Source organism: Trichechus manatus, unplaced genomic scaffold, assembly GCF_000243295.1.
Source record: "Trichechus manatus latirostris isolate Lorelei unplaced genomic scaffold, TriManLat1.0 scaffold00250, whole genome shotgun sequence".
Taxonomy (NCBI): Eukaryota; Metazoa; Chordata; class Mammalia; order Sirenia; family Trichechidae; genus Trichechus; species Trichechus manatus.
Genome location: NW_004444186.1, coordinates 869,445 through 884,798, shown reverse-complemented (window position 1 = coordinate 884,798; position 15,354 = coordinate 869,445). Strand labels below are relative to the sequence as shown.

Genomic DNA, 15,354 nt, shown 5'->3' with positions numbered 1-15,354 from the left:
CAGCCCAGCCCAGCCCTGACCAGCCCAGCCCAGCCCAGCCCTGCCCTGCGCTGCCCAGGCTTTACCTGAGGATGGGGTGATGGGGGTGGCAATGAGGCCGTTGGCATTGATGGCAGCCATGTGCTGCATCTGCACGGCAGCCATGGTGGCCATGGGGCTGAGGTAGGCACTGTGAGCCGCTACCAGGGCTGCCTGCTGCTGCATCAGCTGCGGGAGGGCAGTGGAAAGAGAGGAGGCTGGGCCCAGGCCCCTGTGCTCCCTCTTGGCCCCCTCCCAGCTCTGGGCCTGGGCACTGGGAGGAGTGGGGGCAGGACACAAGGGACCAGGAGGGATGGAGACGGCCCAGCCAGGGGGCAGCGCTCACGGCCTGGGTGTAGGCGCTGTAAGCTCCAAACTGGAGGGCGATCGGGCTGAACATGCCCAGCTGGGTGGCCACCTGCTGCATTCGGCGGAGACCCCGCTCCTTCTCTGTGTCAGCAAACTTCACCACCAGGCTGGACGAGGCACCCTGGGCACACAGGACAGAGGGACAGAGTCGGGGTCTCTCCTCGCCAGAGCCCTCAGACCTGGCCTCAGTGCTGTCTCTCCTGGAGGACAGCCAAGGTTTTGCCCAAGTCAGACGGAGAAGTTTAATCCCCCCGGTGGGTGCCGGGATGTGTCAGAGGCTGGAGAAGGCTGAGGAAGGTGAAGACGTGCGCTTGGAAAGTGAACCCAAAAAACCAAATCGGTTGCCTTGCAGTCAGTTCCCACTCATTGGGACCCCGGGTGCATCATAGTAGGACTGTGCTCCATGGGGTTCTCAATGGCTGACTTTTCAGGAGTGAGTAGATCCACCAGGCCTGGGCGGACTCGAACCTCCAACCTTTGGTTAGCAGCCGAGTGCTTAATTGTTCACACCAGCCAGGAACCCCTTGCAAAGTGAACCAAAACCAAACCCACTGCCATCAAGTTGATTCTGACGCATAGCGACCCTATAGGACAGTGTAGAACTGCTCCATAGAGTTTCCAAGGAGCGCCTGGTGGATTTGAACTGCTGACCTTTTGGTTAGCAGCCGTAGCCCTTAACCACTACACCACCAGGGTTTCCCTGAAAGGTGTAAGGCCTGTAGAAATGGAACGGGCATCGCTGGAATTCCGTGAGGATTCTGAGCTGGATGTCACCCCAGCAAATGTGTAACCTCAGGCTGGTCCTGCCAGGTAGCCGCCCCACCTCCTTCACCATGATTCCCACCTCCACACCCCAGCCCTCACTGTGTGCTCAGAGAAAGTGGCCTCAAATTTAAACACCAGCCTGAGCCAAAGAAGAACCACACTGGAACATTTGCAAGGATTATCCTCGAATCAGAGCGAGAAGGGACCTAAGGTCATCTAATGCGGGTCTCTACCTGAGGCTGAATCCTGCTCAGTGCTTGTCCAGCCCCTGCGGGAGAATCTGGGGATGTGGGAGCTCACATCCCTAGTCCCTCGGAGCCAGCTAGCTCCGTCTGAGAGCCTTGCTCTGTGGGGGAACCTCCGAGAGTGGGGTCAGCTGGCACCGACGCTGATGTGGAGGGTACGCGGGTGCGTGGACAAGTGTCCCGATGCCCCAGCCAATGAGGGCGGGGGGATATGGGAAGGCGGGAGAAAGGACTGGCTGAGGCCAGGACGAAGAGGGATGGAGCAGGCAGGACAGGAGGGTGAGACCTCAGCCTGAAGATCAGGGCTAAGGGATGAGGGTGGGAGGCGGGGAGGTGTTATTTAAAATACGAGGGTGTCCCTGAGCAGTTTGATTCTTCTACCAGAAAATTCCTTTCAAATACCTTCAAGGAGCCTAGCCTGAGTGGAGTGTCCCCTCTGGGCCGGGGCCTGGCATGGGGGACGCAGGGCTGGAGCAGCCCGGGTGGGGGCGGGGACTCACCGGCAGGGTCCGGCTGCTGTGGAGGGTGCTGATGGCCGCCTGGGCCTCGGCGTGGGTCTGGAACTTCACGAAGGCGCAGCCTAGCGCGGTCAGGGTGGAGGAGGAAAGGGGTGAGTGCCCCCCGAGAGCCCCCAGAGTCCCCATTGCCCAGGAAGCCAGGGTGGAGGGCCGGGAGGGCACGCAGGCCCCGCGCAGGAAGGGGAGGGAGTGGGCTACCTTTGCTGGCGCCGTCGGGGCCCCGGAGCACAGTGCACTCGGCTATGGTGCCGAAAGGCTCAAACATCTTCCGCACGTCCTCATCTGTCTGCTGCTTCCCTAGCATCCCCACAAAGAGCTTCCGGTCTTCTGGGGGGTTGGGGCGCAGAGGAGGGCGTGTTTAGGGCCTTCCGGCTGTCTTCCCAGCCCTGTTCCTGCTTGGGATAGGCCTGAACCCAGGCCTTCACCTTCAACTTTTCCCTGGAGTTCAGACACCCCCACCCTGGGGACCAGTGGCTGTAGGGTGTGAAAGGGGTAATGACTGGGGTGGACGACAGTTATGGAGTGCTTGTCCCAGCTCAGAAGGACTTAGGCTGCATGCTGGGTCTCAGTTTTGCCATCCTGATAATGGGCCAGATGCCACCCCATCCTTTACTGGGAGTCCTTCCAGTTGTCAGACTGTCTTCCTTGAGAAAAGCTGTCCCCCAACTACTCCTAGGCCCAGGATGGCGGCAGGTGAGAGGGGCTGAGTCCAAAGGTACAGAACCTACCTCCTCGGTTCTCGCTGTCGGCTGGCTTGACCTGGATCGGCCTGTTCATCTACAGGAGAGAAGAGAAGGCAGCTGCTGGGGACTCCCCTGAACACCCCAAGAGCCTTCCCCAGGCCAGGACCTGCAGGGAGGCCCACAAGAGCAAACCCCAGGCCCTCTGTGTCTCTGAGAAAGGAAGGAAGAGGGCCTAATCTTGGGTAGAGTTAGGACCCAAAGGGATTAGAGGCAGTGGAAGGAGAGGAAATCAGAAAGGGTTCTCCTAGGGCACAGCTCCAGGCTCAGGCCGGGCCCCAGATGACCTGGCCAGGGAGGGACAGGTGCTGCCCCCTTGGGGGGACAGTGAGGCTCGCCATAGGACTTGGGTCCTGAGATGGAGCCCAACCAAGAGCTATTCAACAAGAGCTGCCTCAATTCTACAAAGTAGCAGCAACTGAGGCCACCCCATGAAGGAGCCCCAAGGAGCAGTGTAGACTGAGGGAGCCCCCACAGATGTCCCACTCCCTTCTGACCCCTAGAGGTATGCCTGCTTCTCTTCCTGCCCCCGACACCCCCTGACCCCAGGGGGAAGGCACTCCGGCAGGACAAAGGGAGCAGATGCCCAGTCTCCGTGGCAACGGGAGAATGCGCGCCATGGCAACCGCCCACTCAGCCTGATTTATCCGTCCCCGTCGTCCTGGCGACCGTGGTGACGTCATCACTTCTGCCTCTCCACACACCCGGAGAAGGGGGGGTGGGAACGGGGTATGCTGGGGGTGGAGGACTTGGTGGGGGCTGGGAGGTGGGGGAGGGGCCCGGAAAAGCTTCCTGATTCTGGAGGGAGACTGCAGAGCGGGCCCTGCGGGGGGCACGTGTCCCTGCCCCTGCCCTCCCTGGTCCAGACCAGACCCTTGGTGTCTCTCTGGAGCAGAGACGTCTCTGGAGGAGACTCTGTCCAACCCTTAGTGGTTCTTCCTGTACATGTGAGTCCCCCAGAGCTCTAACCTCCCCCCCAGCCCACGGAACCTCCTTTTGTTCAGAGACATCCCCAGACCCACCCCCCAAGTTCCCGTCTGGTGAGAGGACTTGACATCCCTCCTGCAGGTTGATTTCCTTAATCTGGGTGGGAGCTTCTCAGGAACTAGAGAGGGAGGGGAAGGATTCAGTCTTCGGTGTCTGAAAATACTTGGCTATTGACAACTCTGACCCTTGGGGCCACACCTAGTCACCCCACTCATCTGATGGTGGGGCAGGCAATCCTATTTCCAGTGACATAAAATCAAAAAAACCATTCATCTACATTCTGAGGGTGGAGCTAAAGGTACCCTCAGGAAAGGCGCTGGACTGGGAGTCAGGAGACCTGGGTTTGAGGATGGGCCCTGCCACTCACTAGCTGGGTGACCTTGGACCAGTCACTTCTCTTCTCTGGCCTCACCTTCCTCATCTGTAACACCAGGGTGGGTCCCACCGTCTCTAGTCGGGTTCCTTCAGCTCTAGCATTCCAGCATTTGGAATCTCGTGTGTCATCCTCACTTAACACGAAGAAGCCCCACCCCTTCCCACACTGGACCCGTCCCCACGTGTCAGGTCATACCAGCCACTATCACGCAGTTAGGCCAGCCCTGCTCCAGCTGATACTCCTTCCCTGGGACCTGACCCCAGATCTCTGGATCCCAGAACAGCTGGTGGGGCAGAGATTGTCCCCCAGCCAATCTGCCCCGGCTCTATCTTCCACCAATCTGGGATTATCCCATCTGAGGTTAAATCTCTTTAGGAGCTCCTGTGTGTGTGTGTGGGTTTGTACTCTGCTCCAGGAGCCCTAGTGGTGCAGTGGTTAAAGCACTTCGCTGTTAACCAAAAGGTCAGCAATTCAAACCCACCTGCCGCTATGTGGGAGAAAGATGTGGCGGTCTGCTTCCGCCAAGATTGACAACCTTGGAAACCTTAAGGGGGCAGTCGACTCGGTCGCATAGGGTCACTGTGAGTTGGAATCAACTCCACGGCAATGGGTTTGGTTTTCGCATGTCGGGCAAGGCAAGGGGTAGGGGTCAGACGTTCAGGGGCTCTTGGTCTTTCACGCTTCCTTCTCTCCTGTGCTGTAGCCAAAGCCATCAGGAGGTTCCCTCACAGACACCCTTCAGCAGCCATCCCTGCCCGTGGAGGTGGGAACAGAACCAGGGCCTCAGGGTTGGGGGATTCTTACGCTTGGCACTAACCCCTTCCCACCAAGCCCGTAGGATAGGGAACCTGGGACCCAGAGAGACAGGATGCCGGTCGCTCCCTACACAGGCTGCCAGGCACATAATTAACATACCAGTAAACGCCCACAGCTGAAATGAATTCAAAGACACACACACAAGTGTACAAACCCATGCTGATGGCAGATCCCCCCACGCCATCACAGACAGCCTGGCTCGGTGCCCCCAGTCCCAGGGCGAGTAGCCAATAGGCAAGGTAAGCACGGTACTTACCTTGCTTACCAGACCATCTGTAGTGATGAGACCCACGGGAACTTGTTCACTACAGATTAGTAAGTAAACACAAGTAAGCCCGTGCTTACCTTGCTTACCGGGTCATCCGCCCCGTCAGGGATTGTAAATTTGAAAAGAGGCTTTGATTCTGTAGGAAGGCGATGTGGAGTTGGGAGAGAGACACATGCCAGCCATCTCTAGAAGCAGAGTCTCTGATGTGGTGAAAAATATGTGGAAGTGTTCACTACAGATGATCTGGTCAGCAAGGTAAGCACAGAGCTTACCTTGCCTACTGGATAATCTGCCCCTGCCAGTCCCCATCCCCAGCCTCGCTTTCCTTGGCCTGGCACTTCATGTGGGAAGCTCAGTCTTTATTAGCTCAGCTTGGGCACACCTGCCCCCTCCCCTGAGTCCAGCTGTGCCCTGTTTACCTGGCGACTAGCACCAGGCGCCTCTCTTCCCTAGCTACCACCTGCCAGGTGATAAGCCCTCCCTAGGGCCTCCCAAAGAAGAAGGGGCTATTTATACCCCAACCAAGCATCACTGAGATCCCCCCACTTTTAAGGACGGCATCCTTGTCACCAACAGCGAAGACCCCACTTCCAGGAAGAGCTAATCACTCCCACAAAACCTAATTCTCCTGAGGGCACAGGTCTGACACCTTTGCCACTCGCGGCTCCAGACTTGGGCCTAGTGTCCTGGACCACAGACCCGTCCTTTCCATGGGGCCAGAATCCACCCGCCCAACAACACGGCGACAGCAAAGGCCCAGGTCCCCAGAGGGGGATTTTGGTCCAGGTGGAGGGGCAAGGTGGGCCAGGCTGGGGAGCTGCTCATCACCACAACCTCCAAGGGGCCACACCCTGCTTGCAGGACAAATCCAGAGGCCTATGGCAGAGCCACTCCTGGGAACTCTTGGAGGAGAGAAAAGGAGGTGAGGCTAGGCAGCCCCAGGCCTGGCCCCCATTCTTCCTCTCTGCAGCCCGCGGTATGGCCCTAATATGGTGGCACCTTCCAGATTCGGGGGTGACCAGACAGGAAGAAAGGAGAGAGGGCTAAATGCCAATGCTCCCATTAAGAAAGAACTTGCAGGAGGAGGGCATGGCGATCAGACAGCAGGAAGAACTACCCAGCGCACCTGGTACATGAGCCGGCGCACTGTGTCCACGCAGACACAATGACTGTCGGGGGGCAAACAGCGCTGCCGGCAAGGAGGGCAGGTGGCAGGAGAAAAAACCTGGGGGAGACAAAGGGCCAGGCGGGGCTCCATCAGACATCTGCTCCCCCAGACTGCCCTTGGTCTGCTCCCCAAGTCCCCAGGATGGGGGTCCCCCTTGAAGGATAGGACCCTTCATTTCCTGCTGGAAGTCCTGTCAGGTCCCTGTGGACTCTGTCCCCTGGGGCAAGAGGCTGAAGTGGAGAACTCAGGTCGCCTGGGAGCTCTGGGGCAGGGCTAGGCAATGGTTAACCCGGGCGCCCTTCTTCCGCACCCCCACCCGGGCCATGTTTACTCAGAAGGGGAGGGGCGCCTGTCCTCACCCAGGATGGAGCCCTGCCTGAGCCAATTCAGGCAGCTGGAAGGGACAGGCCTGGGGGGGATGCCCCAGCTGACACACTTGGCCCCTGGGGCTTATGCCCACCCCCAGGCCATCTCTCACAGCCAAGTCTCCCTTTTTCTCTCTTTCCCCCTAGTCTGGTTTCTTCAGGGACTCTGAGATGGGGAGACAGACAGAAAAAGAGAGAGAAACAGCAGTGAAGATGACAGTGGTTGACTTGTGAGGGGCTCCACAGAGGAAAGGGGGGAAAGGAAAGTGGAGACGTGATACAAAGTCATGTTCACCCCCTCACGCCTGGCACCCCGGGGATGCCCACCCACGCGCCTGCATGCACACTTGTGCTCCTGGACCCCCTCCCCCAAGACTGCTTCACGCACACGCCCAGGCTCCTCACTCTGTGGAGTAATGGCTGTGCTGGGTGGTCTCCCCACGGACTGGGATAAGACCGTGGTGGAGGGTACTGGCGTTGGGATTTTCTTTCCTAGCAGAACTTGAAGGTTGAGGGACCACCATGGGGTTGGGTCATGGATCTATGAAGGGCTTGAAGTTGGGGGTGTTGAAAACCCAAAACCCATTGCCAATGAGTCGATTCCAACTCATAGTGACCCTATAGGACCGAGTACAACTGCCCCATAGGGTTTCCAAGGCTGGAAATCTTATACAGAAGCAGACTGCCGCACCTTTGTCCCGCTGAGTGGCTGGCGGGTTCAAGCTGCAGACCTTTTGGTTAGCAGCTGAGAACTGAACCACTGCACCACCAGGGCTCCTTGGGGGTGGTAAGGAGTTCTAATTTTTCTGGGTCCCCTCACCCTCTTTCCCTGTCTTGTTTTGTCTGTTTCCCTCCCAGAAGAGATGGAGAATCAGCGTCGCCTCCATCTCCCTCATGGGGGACGGAGCAGAGGTTGTGACAGATGTGTCCTCGGCACCCAGACAGCACTTAGCAAATGTTTACTGAAGGGATGGATGTGAGTGAGGTTCCAGGAAGTACTTCCTGAGCCTCACAGCCTGGGAGACAAGAGAAGCAGAGATCCCCAGAGGAGACATGCTTTCTCTCCAGTCTCCTGCCCTCGGTTGCCAGCCCTGGCCTGGGACAGTCTGAAAGCCTGGCTGAGAAGAAGAGGCAATGAGCGTTGCAGGAGGAGAGCATCTCCAGGGAGGCCACCCCTGCTCCCTGAGCACTTGGTGGCCAGGCCTGGTCTCCACAGTGGTCTCTGCTCTGCCCTTGCCTCTGCTCCACCCTATGCCTGTGGCTGTGTTCCCGTGGCTCTTCCGGGGAGACACTGAGCCTGTTTGAGCTCAAAAGCCAGCACAGAGATGCCAAGCCAGCAGGCACCAGCTGCCTGTTTCCAGGGCAGCAGGCACCCCTATCTCCCAGTTGGCTTCCTCTCCAAAGCCACAAATGCAGGCCTTCTCACCCTGACCCACCCTTGGTGTCCCAAGTTTTCTCTCCATGCCTCTCTCTAGGTGCTGCCCCACGGGCAGCTTGGGAAACGGGGAAGGGGCTGCATCTGCTTCTTGCAAAGGTCAAGATAACAGTGGTTTCCTTCTCTCCAGGTGAGAAGAAACACAAGCACCTACAGCAAGAAAGATGGATGCTGGAAAGAGAGAGGGACCTCCTAAGGAGAAAAAAACCCCAAAACCAGTTTGTTCGGTGTCAGGAGGTAGTAAGCCCCCTGGCACTTCTCAGGCCCTTTTCAGCCCCCGGGCCCTGCAAGGCCGGGACTCACCCCTGGCAGCGTCTTCTGTTCGTGCAGGGCGCTCTGGGCCTTCAGGGCTGAATCGCGGGCACAGTAGGTCAGGAAGGCACATCCTGAGGTGGGGCAGGGGCAGAGAGACAGGGTGGGGGTGTGAGTCGCTGGCCTCCCCACCCAAAAAGGCTCCCCCCACCCACCACGAGGCTGAGGACTGGGAAGCTCTTCCCTTCTGGCCTTCTTCTGCCTGCAGAGCTGGGGAGCTGTGGGAGAGGGGTAGGCATCCTGCTCCAGGGGGTTTCTGGGGGGTGAGCATGGCGGCAGAGACCTGGGGCCTAAATGGTGGTGGCGACGGTGAAGAGAGAGCGCTGGAGCTGTCTGGAGACGGGCTTTGTGTGGGGGGAGGAGAAGGGCCATGTGACCGCCAGACAAGAACCTGGACTGTTGTTTCCTGTCTTCCTTAACGGGTCTTCTTCCCCCTTTCTCCTTCACCTCCACCTCCCTCCATCTTGGTCCTCATCACCCCTCTCCTCTCCCGTTTTCCCTACTTCCTCATCTCCCCCCAACCCCACGGGGGGCAAGTGGAAGATGGAGGGTGGAACAGAGAAGCAAAGCGGGGAGCAGTTAGCCAGAAGTGCCCTTTACCTGGGCCCCGTGGAGGGAGGAAGGTAGGGTGGCCTCTCATCCCCAGTGTCTGGAGCTCTCCAGGTCCTGACCCTTGGGCCCGGGGCCTTGGTTTCAGCCCTGCTTAGCCCACCCGAGTCTTGGATAGGCATGGGAAGGTTCTTCTTTTGCCTCAGCTCCCTTAACTTTCTAAGTCCCCCACGCTTCCCAGATCTTTACCCATCTCTGTCCTTACATCCTCCTTCTCAGGCCCCTCTCTTTAATCCTGAGCTGCCCTGCCCAGTTCATCTCCACTCTCTCTGGATGGAGCACCTGACCCTGTGTCCTGAGCCCCATCCCAATACTGTCTGAGGCCACAAAGATCATCAGTCTGGCTCAGAACAGACACACACCTGCCCAGCCTCTCATCACCCAAAGCAGCTCCCTCATCCCTCCATTCTTTCACGAGTTCATCCCATGACATGAACACCATCATCTTTGGGATCCACCTCTCTGCAGCCTCAGTGACAACTCTTCACCCCAGAGAGGGTAAGTCTTGCATCCGGGAGCCCCCTGGTCACCACAGCTGAGTGAGCTCTCTTCCAGCGCCTCCATGCACACTCCCCAACCCCTGAACTCTTTGTCCTTCCATATCAGCCCTTTGCAGCCATGCCATCCCTCCAGCCTAGCCTTCCCCTCCTTTCCGCCTCCCAGCCCACCCCCGAAGCCCCTCCAGCCTGGCCTGGCTCCTCACCCTTGTGCAGCCCGGTGTACTTGTCCTTGATGACGGTCAGCTCGAAGATCCGACCAAACTGTTCGAAGATGGGCTTCAGGTCCTTTTCCTCCAGATGCCTCGGGATCTGCCCCACAAATAGCTTGATGGCATCCGGCTCCTTCATTGGGGCGGCCCAGGAGGAGGGGCCGAGGGGAGCAGGGAGAAGCCCAAAGGCCAGGGGGAGCTGCCCAGCAAGGAGGGAAGTGGTGGGGGCCGGGGGCACAGCCGGGGCTGGCTTTCCCGCTGGCCCCCAACCACACGCTGAGCAGGTGGGGGGCGGCTCTTCACACAAAGGCGGCCGAGGGAGTTGAGGGCTAGGGGTCAGGGGGCTAGGCAGACACTGTCATGCCACCAGGGGGCATAGCCTGAACAAACGATCTCCCTCCCAGAGATCTGGCAAATATCCCAGGATGGGGGTCAGCTTGGCCCAAACCTGGAGGGTCAGGATGGTAGCAAGGGCTGGGCTTACAGGGCTGGGAAGTGGGGGCTGAGGTGAGAGCTGGAGGTGGGGGAGAGGCCGGAGGAGGGCGACGGGGATGGAGGCTGAGGGGCTAGGGGCCTGATATAGTTGCCAGCCGCGTCAGTGAGGGGGCCCACTCCTGATGTGGGGCAGGTGGAGCTCTCGTTGGCTTCCCCAGGAGGACACCTCCCCTGTGGCTGATCCTTCTGCTGGGTCCGAAGATCCCTAATGCCAGATGCTTGATCTCTGATGGCGGCAGGGTTCCAGGGGTCCCTTCTGCCCTGCCGCCCCCCCTTAAGGTCCTCCCCTCAGCCCCCCTCCCACCCCCACCCCGGTCCCCGGGCCTGGGCTGCTGCCGGCTGCTCCCGCCGCTGGGGCCGCCTGCTTTCCCGGTCACCTGGGTCCCGGAGCTCTGCTCTCCGGCCGTGCTCTCCTCAACAAAAACCTCCCCCCTCCACACCCCCCTCCCCACTCCCACCTCCTTTCCCCTGACATCAGTGATGTCAGTCTCAGGGGTGGCCGACAAATTCTCTACCCTGGAGAGGGACGCACAATCCAGGCCAGACCACGCCCTCTTTCTGTCTCCATCCTCCCTGACTCCCTTCCCGCCCCCAGAAGAGCAGCTGGTCCTGTTGATAATAACCCTTCCCCCATCTGACTCCCCAATCAGGAGCTGGGCAAGGCACTAAGATGAAAAATTTACAGAGGAGCCCTAAGGTGGGGTCCATTGTTCCGGGGGCTGGAGCTGTCCCCGGTGCTGGAAGGGAAGACCCGGGAGAGGGGAGCAGGGGGGAGGAGGAGAGGGGAGCCCGGCACTTGGGGAGCCGAAGAGTGGGGAGCTCAGGAAAGAAAGTAGGGGAGAGAGAATGGAATAAGAACAGATGGGCGGGTTGGGGGGTAGGAGGGAGTGGACGAGGAGGGAAGCCGGTTGCTACAGCCTGAGGGGAAAGGGCAGAAGGGACCCAGAGAGGGAAAACGGGGAGGGGCGCGGTGAGGGCAGAGAGGAACTCTGTATTTTCCAGAAAAGGAACCAAGGAAAAGGAAAGCTTTCTGGCGGTTACCGACTCCCCCTTCTCTCCTTCTGGGGGTTTGTGTGTAAGCGTGTGGGCAGAAAGGCAGTGGGGGCGGTGAGAGTGTCCCGCCTGTAAGCTCCTTGAAGACCAGGGCGCCGTTTGAGTCCACGTTTCATCGCTCCTACTGTCTAGCAGTGGCTCATTGGTAGTCCGTGCTTAACGTGTTTCTGGAATAAACAGTTCGTGCAAAGAACCTCTGACAAGAGCAGAGATTCCCGACTCCTTCCTCGGGAATAATCACAGCTGTCAAGCTCCTCTTTAGGGCAAAGGAAACCCAGTTACTCTCTTTTGCTTCTCCCTTTGGTTGGGTTCCTTAAGTGAGGCTCTCTAATTGAGTCGGATAGCAAAGACGGATGGGGGAAGTACATTTGGGGGTTACTATTCCCCTAAACAATACTTTGGATGATTGTCTACTCCATAACCTGAGCGAGAATGACCCTCCATGTGCTTGGCCCTTCGTTGCCCCCACCCCCCACGCAGGATTATCATCATACCTCCTCAGCAGCTGCAGCCCTAGTCTTCTATAAAGTGCTCACTGACTGGGGCTCCCTGTCGTTCTCTCTGTCACCCCAATGTGGGGCTGATGTTTCCACAGTGGCACTGCATCTCTGAAATATGTCCCAGTTGGCCATTCCTCAGCTATCATGGCAGGCAGGTTCCTCTTCTGGAAGAGAAATAATAGTATCAGCCAGCACTTACATGGTACTTCCGGTGTCCTAGGCATTGTGCCAAGTGCTTTCTATTTACTAACTCTTTTAACCACAATCTTATGAAGTAGGTTCAAATAAAGACTAGGAAACCGAGGCACAGAATGATTAAACAACTTGCTTAAGGTCATGCAGCTAGTAAGAGGTTCAACAAAGAATGGTGCCTGGGCAGTCTGGCTCCTGAGTCCACACGTTTAACTCCTATGTCAAACGGTCCTCTTGGAGATGGGGGGAGGGGTGGTTATGCCTGGGTTTTCTTCCTCTTGTGTCTTCACTGGAGCCCTGGGTGAGAGACAGTCAGTCCTTCTTTCTATTGCTTGATTCCTTGTTGACCAACTTCCATCCTTCCTTAGCCTAGGCTTCTGTGGCCCTGAGCCACATTCTGGCAGGTGTGTATGTTTGAGTGTGTGTGTGTAGACATGATTATCTGTCATTGTATGGAATGCCCAGTCCTCCTAGTAAGTTCCCCTAGGATGGGTGGGGGCAAAATGGGGCGAGGACTCAGTACTGGGTGGCCAGAAGGTGTGATGGCGCAGCCAGGGAATCTAGAAGTTGGAACACATCTGGAAAGTAGCTTTCCACTCACCTACCCCACCCCCATGACTCCTTTTCTTGCCTTCTAATCTGATCTTGGTATTTATGGAGATGCTAAACAGATCATGCCCTCTGAGGATGGAGCCTAGGAAGACCCTATGGCCCGTTGATCTCATTACTCTGTGTCTTGTCAGCAGATCTGCCGCCCTGCTGTTCATTCAGGCTTGGGGCTAATCATATTAATTGAAATATTAAACATCCACAAAAATGAATTATAATGAACTCCGCCTCGCTTCTCCTCCCAGTCAGTCATTGGGGAGACAGCTGCAGGCAGCAAAATGCCTCCAATCCCTTGCTTAGTTAGTGGTCCCCAGATGGAAGGTTTCCATCTGAGAGGAGAGGCAGGGTTTAGGGGAGAAGAGGTGGGCGCTCTCGTGAGACACTCCTTGCTGGGTGACAGCGGGTGATGCTCTTTCAGGCCATGGAGGATGGGAGCCCTGTGAGACAGAGATGGGAAAAACAACCTTATGACTCAGAGGATCATGCTGGGGATTTCTCTCCAGGAGCAAAGGGGGCTTCCAAGCATTCGTTCTTCCAATGCCCTTTCTCTGCCCACTACCTCTAAGCCTTCCCTCTTTCTTACTCCTCTGCACCCAAACCTAAGCAGCCCTACGTAAAAGAATACTGACTTTATAAAAGGAGAGCTCTACTCCTGGAAATGAGAAATGTTGAATAACGTATATTTTCCAGAAAAAGCATAAAGTGGTGGTGTGAGTGGGCAGAGTGGATAGTCATCACATACTTACTAGCCTCACTAATTGGATTCAGAGTGGAAACATCTGCCACAGAATCTCTGAGAGTGTACAAAGAATTGACAACCTCCCTGCCCTCAAGAGGTCAGCCAACAAAATATGCAATAGTGAATATTATGATGTAGTCAAGAAAATAAAAGTAGATGCTCTCACTCACACACACAGGTATTTGGGCCATGGGATGGTGATCAGTCAAGGAAGGCTTGACTGATTCTCAAAGCACAAGAAGAAAATAGAATAGTAGAATGAGGAAGGAGGGGGGAAAGGAGAGCATCATATACGAATATGCACGTCTGTGTGTATGTGTGTGTGTAGGGTTGCTAGTCCAGACCAGCGCTGTCTAACAGAAATATAATGCGAGCCACATATATAATTTAAAATTTTCTAGTCACCACATTAAAAAGTAAAAAGACACAAGTGAAATTAATTTCAATAATATATTTTATTTAACTTGATATAACCAAAATCTATTAACATATACACATTATTAATGAGATATTTTACTTTATTTTTTTCATATGAAGACTTCAAAATTCCCTGTGTGGTTTACACTTACAGCTCATCTCAGTTCAGACCAGCCACGCTACAAGTGTTCAATAGCCACAGGTGGCTTGTGGTGACCGTACTGGACAGTGTGGCTCTCGGAGGCTCCACCAGTAGCTTCTCTGGGGGTGGGGGGTGGGAAGACACTGGTCTTGTCCAGTAGGAACTATCACCTCTGGTTGACCTCTGCTCCCCTGAAAACAATCACCTCTGTCAGATGGCACCCTATCTCCCTCTCACTCCCATAACTCTCACTCTGAAAAAAAAAAATGATTAACAACCTGGATAGGGTTTCTGCAAAGGGGCTTGTATCCTACTGCCTAATTTACTCCTTGTGCTTTTCCCTGGCTTGGCAACTGCCAATATTTTCTTTTTTTTTTTCAGTCTTTGCTGGGAAGGACAGAGGCAGACCACTGAGAGGCCACTTCAAGGCCATGACTACTGCTGAGCTTGTTTCTCCCACTCTTTCCGTGCTCAAATCTGAAAAGCAAGCCTCTCCGTCTTGGATTCTCTTCTCCCTCCTCGTGGAAGGCCTCTGCTGGCCCCATCCCTGCGGGCGTGGAAGCTCGGTTTGTGTGTATTGACAGGCTCCTGTCTTCTCGGCTATTTTCAGCTTTGTGGGTGTCTGTTTCACTCTCCCATCGTAATTAGATACCAGAAGAACAAGTCCTGAAGACCAGCTCCCTCTCTCCTCCTCTACTCACTCAGGAGTGGGAGAAATAATTTAGAATGTATGAGATGTCCAGGGTGAAGAGAAAATAAATCTACATAGGAAAGTCAGTCCAGAAGGGGAATCTCCTGGCACAATGTCCACCAGGTCCTTTCCAGCATCTTTAGTCTGAGAATGGCCTGGTCTTCTCAGAACTCAGTTTACTACAGCCCACGGGGCGCTTCTGTGTTGTTGAAGCATCCCAGACTTCAATGTCGTGTCTTCAAGGCGGATGGTGTTTGGCTTTTGTGCTAGTGGGAAGAGAAGAACCCTGGATTCTCTTTCCCTAGTCACCTGGGGAGTCAGGAACCAGATTCTGGGGACCCTGCCTTAGGAACCGCTTTTCCAGCTTTGCTAAGGAAAAAACTATTTGAGGTTGGTGGGGTCAAGAAGAAGGGCCATTCCGTACACAATCCGTCTAGCCTGATTAAAAAAATCGTAAGTTCGTGTGTCCCTCATTCAAACGACGGTAAAATGAAATACCGCGCCGGTCTGTCTGCCCGCACCTTGGAGCCTAAGAGCAAGTCATTTCTTCTCTATGGACCTCAGTGTCCTCTGGACCACGAGAGGAATGGAATCCGGGTCTCTCAAGCAGCCCTTCGAGATTGAACCTCAATAACTAAGGACCTTCCCCCACGTCTCCTGCTCGAAGATGGGGCAGGAGAGCCTTCGGAGACCCTCCCGAGAGGACCCCTCGGCTGACGAGCTGCCCCCATATGGCTCCCCCTTGGCAGGGCCGCGGCGGGGAGGTGCCAGGGCCGGGGGCGGGGCGAGGCCAGGGCTGGGGGCGGGCCCGGGGGC

The 15,354-nt window shown here is 56.3% G+C and overlaps 1 protein-coding gene across 42 annotated transcripts in view; it reads right to left on the bottom strand.

The window, feature by feature from the left end:
- The window catches only part of CELF3 (CUGBP Elav-like family member 3), a 15,060-nt gene extending 5,164 nt beyond the window's left edge, over window positions 1-9,896 (bottom strand). For 10 of the 42 annotated variants that reach the window (XM_023724548.1, XM_023724564.1, XM_023724538.1 and 7 more), the window contains exons 1-7: window positions 9,695-9,839; window positions 8,374-8,456; window positions 2,644-2,692; window positions 2,114-2,242; window positions 1,898-1,977; window positions 365-508; window positions 66-207 (exon numbers count right to left, since the gene is read on the bottom strand). In XM_023724548.1, the coding sequence (XP_023580316.1) occupies window positions 66-207; window positions 365-508; window positions 1,898-1,977; window positions 2,114-2,242; window positions 2,644-2,692; window positions 8,374-8,456; window positions 9,695-9,839 (772 nt within the window). Of the gene's footprint in view, window positions 1-65; window positions 208-364; window positions 509-1,897; window positions 1,978-2,113; window positions 2,263-2,633; window positions 2,693-8,373; window positions 8,457-9,694 lie in introns of all 42 variants that reach the window. The other 32 variants (XM_023724537.1, XM_023724541.1, XM_023724559.1 and 29 more) reach the window with 7 other exon arrangements.
- Between the last annotated feature and the right edge of the window lie 5,458 nt (window positions 9,897-15,354).